The 7,505-nt window shown below is 54.5% G+C and overlaps 1 protein-coding gene across 2 annotated transcripts in view; it reads left to right on the forward strand.

Moving 5' to 3' along the window:
- Nucleotides 1-7,505, forward strand: part of NODAL (nodal growth differentiation factor) — a 17,905-nt gene continuing 10,400 nt past the window's right edge. Inside the window, exons 1-2 of one of the 2 annotated variants that reach the window (XM_054522531.2) lie at nucleotides 1-454; nucleotides 6,519-7,216. In XM_054522531.2, the coding sequence (XP_054378506.1) occupies nucleotides 6,725-7,216 (492 nt within the window). In that variant the 5' untranslated portion in view covers nucleotides 1-454; nucleotides 6,519-6,724. Of the gene's footprint in view, nucleotides 455-758; nucleotides 1,011-6,518; nucleotides 7,217-7,505 lie in introns of those variants that run through there. The other variant, XM_002820855.4, reaches the window with a different exon arrangement.

Raw genomic sequence — 7,505 nt, forward strand, 5'->3', positions numbered from 1 at the left:
CTGGGCCCAGAGATCAAAGTGAGTGGCCCTGAGCCGCCACCCATGTCTTCTGTGGCCCTGCCACACCAGGCAGGGATTGGGGGATGTGGGCAACAAGGGTAACACCTTTCCTCCTGAAATCACTGGGGTGATGTCTGCCTGTCGGGGAAGAGCCTGATGAAACAGGATCACCCCGTTGGCTCCAGCTTCTGCTGAACACTCCCTTTTCAGATGGAGAAGTCATCGTCCTGGTCTCTCCTGCCTTCTGTCTTCCCCAGGAAAGCACTTCAGTATTTGGTAGGGCCAGGGGTGCTCCCCGAGGCCATCTAGACAGTGGCCAGGGAGGCTGCACCGGCCAGATTGTGTCAAAGTCTGCCTGAGAGCCACGAGGATCCCTCGGCATTCTCTTCCTGCTTCTTGAGGAGCCTGCGGTCCATTTGCAGCCTGAGTGGAGAGCATGGGGCAGGGATCCCAGGTGAGGTCGAGTAAGGAAGTCGCAGTTCTGACCTGGGAATCTGCCGGGACAAGCCTGCTCTGTCTCAGCATCAAGGCCTTTGGTACCCACAGGAGCAGGGTGCCAGGGTGTCCAGACCGGGCGAACCAGGAGCCCTAGATCCCGTCCCTGGAACTAGGTCCTCCGCCAGCTTTGCGGGCCTCCTCCGCACCAGGCTTAGGTCTCGCCCATCCCCAGCAGGAGGTCTCTCTGCCCCCCACCCTCCGGAGGGGGGTTATATGATCTTAAAGCTTCCCCAGAGGGAGGAAAGGTGGGGGCGGGGCGGCTGCTGAGGCCCAGGATATAAGGGCTGGAGGTGCTGCTTTCAGGCCTGGCCAGCCCACCATGCACGCCCACTGCCTGCCCTTCCTCCTGCACGCCTGGTGGGCCCTACTCCAGGCGGGTGCTGCGACGGTGGCCACTGCGCTCCTGCGTACGCGGGGGCAGCCCTCGTCGCCGTCCCCTTTGGCGTACATGCTGAGCCTCTACCGCGACCCGCTGCCGAGGGCAGACATCGTCCGCAGCCTACAGGCACAAGGTAGGCTGTGCCGCGTGCCGCGCCCTTCTGGGCACCTCGGGGCGCCTCCGCCGCGTCCAGCCAGCGGACTCGGGAAGTGCTCTGGGTTGGGGGCTGCGGCTCCGAGCCGGGTTTGCCGCCGCCCGGGAGTCCCGAGCCCAGGGCCTACCTCTGCGGGTGTCTCCGCGTCAGCAGGCTCGGGGTGCAGCGTTGGTGGCTGGGGGCGCATCCACGGCCGAGTCGGGAAGGGATTCTAGCGTTCAGGGTGTGTCCTCGACGGGGACCATTGTCTCTGGGTTTTGGTTTGGGATTGCGCGGAGCGCAGCGCGGAAGGGTGGGAGCCCCTAATCTCCACAGTCTTATGAAGTTGCTTATCCTGGCGCCTGGGTCTGCGCATCTGTAGGATAGGTGTAATAAATAACACCTCGCCTATCAGACTGTGGAAAGCGCGAGATGACAATGCGCGCGAAACGCTCAGCGCAGTATCCGGCACAGCCACAGTCAACGGTCGTTGGTATTACTGTAATGGTTTGGTCTTGGCGATTTTTTTTTTATTTCTGCGAGTGAGGTTGAATGGGTCCCGGGGTGTGACGTCGGAAGTATCGGCAGCTGAGCTGGTAACATTGGGGATTCGGGCTCACGGCCTGGAGATCAGGGATGGGCTGTCCCGAAGTCGCGAACTGTGGCAGCCTTGGGTCCTCCAGCCGCGCCAGGGAGGTGTCAAGTGTCTCGCTTAACCCCGGGTTCGGGGCCATGATTTGCAGGGGAGTGGGTGTCAAGGACGGCAGGGATCTGAGGGTATCGCCCTCGAGGACCTGGCAGCGCGTTCTGGGCACCCAGCGCGGCGAGCAGGTGAGTGCTGCGGAGAGGGAGCCCCTTCCGCGCCTCAATCCACATTCCGCAGCCTGGGCAGCCGCGGCCGCCCACGCCTCCCTCCGCCTGGGGGGCCAGACAGCCCTCCCCGGGGCCGGGGCGCAATCCACAAAGGCTAATCTGATCCGACCTGCCTCCTGCCCGCCCCTTGTGACCTGGTGCCGGGGGCTCCTCGCTCCCGCGCCTGGGGTCAGACAGCCGGTGACCCTCTCCGGAAGGGTCATCTGGGGACCAGCCAGACCGGGGACACCCTCGGGGGCGGGGCAATGAGAAATTTGCTGGAGTGTTCGGCCCCTCCACCGAAAAGCGGCCGGGGATGGGAGGGGGCAAAGAAGGGAGGGAGCGCTTTTCCAGTTCACTTCCTTCTGGAAAGTTCGAGATGTGTGCGGTGATGGGCAGGCATCTGAAAAACTGGGTTCTAGGCCTCAAATCCTGCTTCCTGATTCCCTGTTGTCCCTGGCGCGTCTTGGTTTGTCTGCCTTCCCTTCTGTAAATTAGGAGACTGCTCTCTTTCAGCTAAACACTGTTTTTTGTTTGTTTGTTTGTTTTTTCTTTGAAACAGAGTCTCCCTCTGTTGCCCAGGCTGGAGTGCAGTGACACGATTTCGGCTCATTGCAGCCTCCGCCTCCCAGGTTCAAGGAATTCTCCTGCCTCAGCCTCCCGAGTAACTGAGACTACAGGCGCACGCCACTGCGCCCAGCTATTTTTTAATATTTTTAGTAGAGACAGAGTTTCACCATATTGGCCAGGCTGGTCTCGCCTGGCCTCGTGATCCGCCTGCCTCGGCCTCCCAAAGTGTTGGGATTACAGGCGTGAGCCACCGCGACTGGCCTAAACCCTGTTTTTGAGTGTACAGTGGCATGTGGCACATTTACGTTGTGAATTGGCCTCATTTTCTAAGAGCAGTGGGAAGAGCCCGCCTGGAGGGAGACTGGAGGAGAAGGGATGTCCTGGCCCCACTCCTTCCATCTTGGGTTTATTTAGAATAAACTGCACTGCAGTTGCATGAAAGGGATGTTGGAGTCCAACTGGGTTTACAGCTGTATCTGTTGCCGTTTAACCTTCACCTTAGACCTTCAGTTTTCTCATCTGCAAATGGTGAGATGAGAGGAACAGTGAGGAGATTTAGAGAATGCCTGTGAAACACTTGGCACACGGGAAGCCACTGATGGTAACGACCCTTATAATTTATGAAAATGTAGAGTGGGTGCTCAGTGTCAGGCCCTCACAGCCCTGTCTGGGGACGGTGGTGTCAATGACAGGAAGGGAACCCAAGGGTGTGAGCCACTTTCTTCTTCAGAACTGGAGGTGGGGCCGGGCACAGTGGCTTACGCCTGTAACCCAGCACTTTGGGAGGCCTAAGCAGTCGGATCATGAGGTCGAGAGATCAAGACCGTCCTGCGCAACATGATGAAACCCTGTCTCTACTAAAAATACAAAAATTAGCTGGGCATGGTGGCACGCACCTTTGGTCCCAGCTACTCGGGAGAATGAGGCAGGAGAATCGCTTGAACCCAGGAGGTGGAGGCTGCAGTGAGCCGAGATCGTGCCACTGCACTCAAGCCTGGCCACAGAGCGAGACTCCATCTCAAAAAAAAGAACTGGAGGTGGGCCGGGAGGACATCAGGGGCATCTGTGTGGCTAAGTCTGCATTCAGCATATGAATGGGTTTTTGGGTGTCCATGAACCCCTTCCTCATACCCACCTTAAAATCACATTTGTTGTATTTGGATGTGTTTGTTTTTTTCTGAGAACATTCCTACCTTGCATCAGGCACCAGTGACACCCACAATATTAGAACCTTTCTTCTAAGATGAACCAGAGAACCTATCAGCCCTGTCCCAGGGCACCCTGGCAGCAGTGGGAGAAGGCAGGAAGGGTGGTGGAGTCACAGACTTCTTTCAGCAGGAAGGAGCAGCCTCTTCCCTACCCAGCCTTGCCCACTGCCCATCCTGTTCACAGGAGACTTTGCACCCCTGTCCAGGTCCTTGTGGCCTGTCCGGACACCTTCATTTCTAACTCTTGGACCTGGGCAATAATGAGGCAGCTGATGACGGCCAATGTTTATTGAACTTTGGTTGTGCTGGGCAAAGCACATTACATGAATTATCTCAGTTAGTCCTAACACCCCTGTGAGATGACTACTTTTACCATCTCCCTTTTACAGAGAGGGAAACTGAGGCTCAGAGAAGGAAAGTAGCCTTACCAATGTCAAACAGCAAGTGACAGAATTTGAGCCATCATGAGGAGACTTGGGGGTCCCTGCTCTTAACCATTAAGCAGGAGTGCCTTCTTCTAAAAGAGTTGAGATAAAGTTTTTTTTTTCGAGACAGTGTTTTGCTTTTTGTCACCCAGGCTGGAGTGCAATGGCGCAGTCTCGGCTCACTGCAACCTCCACCTCCTGTGTTCAAGTGATTCTCCTGCCTCAGCCTCTCAAGTAGCTGGGATTACAGGTGTGCACCACCATGCCTGGCTAATTTTGCATTTTTTTTAGTAGAGACAGGGTTTCACCATGTTGATCAGGCTGGTCTCAAACTTCTGACCTCAAGTGATCCACCCACCTCAGCCTCCCAAAGTGCTGGGATTATAGGAGTGACCCACTGCACCTGGCCAAGATAAAGTGTTTTTAAACTCACCGCCCCAATCCTCCAGGTACAGGTGGCAGCAGTGGGTGCTGAGTAATGTTAGCCTCCTCCCCACTCTTCTGGGGAAAGCTGCTAGTCAGGGGCCGGTTATTGCCTCCTGTAGGTGCTAATGAGGAGGGAAGTGGAAATTAAGTGAAAAAGAGCTGCTGGAGATGGGCTGGGAGAAGCTGCCATGAGGCTGAGATTGGGAGTGGCCCCTTTACAATACAAGCTGGATTTCCCAGAGAAATTCACTTCCTCTCTGACCAAAGATGCTCTAGGAGACAGTCAATGAATAAACTGCTATGCAGCCAGGCTGGACCTACATCAGAGATCATCACTACCTCCAGAGTCTATTCACAAAGAGTTACAAATGCCCTGTCTTATTTCTAATGAATAACCCTGACTTTTATTTAGCAATAAACCTTCACACCTCTTTATTTCTCTGGGTCCTTGTGATAATCAGAGAGGGTGGTGCAGCATTATTCCCATCGCAAAGAAGAGGAAACTGAGCTTGAAGAAAGTTCATCACTATTTTTGTTGTTGTTGTTGTTGTTGTCACTGAAACAGAGTTTCGCTCTTGTTGTCCAGGCTGGAGTTCAGTGGCGCGATCCCGGCTCACCGCAACCTCCACCTCCTGGGTTCAAGCAATTCTCCTGCCTCAGCCTTCCTGAGTAGCTGGGATTAGGCGTGAGCCACCACACCTGGCTAATTTTGTATTTTTAGTAGAGACGGGGTTTCTCCATGTTGGTCAGGCTGGTTTCGAACTCCTGACCTCAGGTGATCCACCCACCTCAGCCTCCCAAAGTGCTGGGATTACAGGCATGAGCCACCGTGCCCGGCATTACTATTAAGTCACCTGAAAATCCACAAATCTGTGCTATTCCCAGACATCAGGGAAAATCAATCCAGGACCAGAATATATGGAGTGTGCTCCCCTACTCCTTGTCATCCAGTTTGGGTTTGGTTGTCTTGGGTGTGTGGAAAAGGGCTGGGTGTGTGTGTCTTCTGGGTGATGATCTCTGATGTAGGTCCAGTCTGGGCATCTAACAGTTTATTCTTCTATTGTCTCATAGAGCATCTTTGGTCAGAGAGAAAGTGAATTTCTTTGGGAAATAATCCACCTTGTATTGTAAAGGGGCAACTCCCACTTTCAGCCTTCTGGAAGCTTCTGGGTGCATGCGATTGCTGTGTGCCCCAGGTGTGTGAATGACCTGGGACAGGAATGGGCGAGCATTCTGTAGGTGGGTAGTCATGCCTGGAAAGCCTTTAGAAACCTATTTGTAAGGTTGCCAAAAACTCTTAGGAACTAGGGGGTGGGTAAAGGGTGAGCAGTCTTTGGCTTCTATTGCCTGTGGCTCCCTGAGAGCTCTGAGGTTTTCCATGATATTCACATCTAGCTCAATGTGTCTGTAAAACAGGCCACTCTTTTTTTTTTGAGACAGAGTTTCACTCTTGTTGTGCAGGCTGGAGTGCAAGGGCACTGTCTCGGCTCACTGCAACCTCTGCCTCCCAGGTTCAAATGATTCTCCTGCCTCAGCCTCTCGAGTAGCTGGGATTACAGGCACAAACCACCACGCCCAGCTAATTTTGTATTTTTAGTAGAGACGGGGTTTCTCCATGTTGGTCAGACTTTATGTATGGGAGGAGAGAGGGGAGGGGGAGATGCAACTCATCACATTTTTACTGACTGTCCTCTGGCTGTGCAAGTTATCTTGGAAGGGGGACTGGAAGAACAGTAATTCGGAGTCTGGGCTTGGCAGTTGGGCGAATCCAGGTTTACTCTTGGCTCTGCCACCTTCCAAGAATGACACCTTGGTCAGGTCTTTTAACCACTCTGAGCCTCAGTTTTCCTCATCTCTAAAAGGGACTCGAAAATCTTACCAACTCATAGAGTTGGGGTGAGAATTCGAGGGTAATTCTATATAAGGTAAGGCCTCCAGCAAGAGCTATGGTGGTTGTGACGCTGACTGAGGCTGGGGGAGGCCCTCACTCACCCTGATTCCTTCCTTCCTTGTTTTCTCCTACCCAGATGTGGAGGTGGATGGGCAGAACTGGACGTTTGCTTTTGACTTCTCCTTCCTGAGCCAACAAGAGGATCTGGCATGGGCTGAGCTCCGGCTGCAGCTGTCCAGCCCCGTGGACCTCCCCACTGAGGGCTCACTTGCCATTGAGATTTTCCACCAACCAAAGCCCGACACAGAGCAGGCTTCAGATAGCTGCTTAGAGCGATTTCAGATGGACCTGTTCACTGTCACTCTGTCCCAGGTCACCTTTTCCTTGGGCAGCATGGTCTTGGAGGTGACCAGACCACTCTCCAAGTGGCTGAAGCGCCCTGGGGCCCTGGAGAAGCAGATGTCCAGGGTAGCTGGAGAGTGCTGGCCGCGGCCCACCACACCACCTGCCACCAATGTGCTCCTTATGCTCTACTCCAACCTCTCACAAGAGCAGAGGCGGCTGGGTGGGTCCACCTTGCTGTGGGAAGCCGAGAGCTCCTGGCGGGCCCAGGAGGGACAGCTGTCCTGGGAATGGGGCAAGAGGCACCGTCGACATCACTTACCAGACAGAAGTCAACTGTGTCGGAAGGTCAAGTTCCAGGTGGACTTCAACCTGATCGGATGGGGCTCCTGGATCATCTACCCCAAGCAGTACAACGCCTATCGCTGCGAGGGCGAGTGTCCTAATCCTGTCGGGGAGGAGTTTCATCCGACCAACCATGCATACATCCAGGTGGGATGCCAGGCGTGAGGGGGAGGGGAGGCAGTAAGCTGGCCTTGGGGGACAGGGCTCTAGCTTTGCTATTAAATGACTGTGTTCCTGTATTCACAGTTATTCAAGCACCTCCAACGTGCCAGATCCTGTGCTAGGTACCAGGGATGTAGAGATGACCGAGTGTAACATCCTTATAGAGCCTGTATGGGGTCATGCGTCATTGGGTAGCCTTGAAAACATTGTTTCCCTGGGACTTTATCCTTGTCTTTCATAAAATTAGGGGGTGGGGGTAGACCAGAGGGTCTCA

The sequence above is a fragment of the Pongo abelii genome, chromosome 8, assembly GCF_028885655.2.
Source record: "Pongo abelii isolate AG06213 chromosome 8, NHGRI_mPonAbe1-v2.0_pri, whole genome shotgun sequence".
Taxonomy (NCBI): Eukaryota; Metazoa; Chordata; class Mammalia; order Primates; family Hominidae; genus Pongo; species Pongo abelii.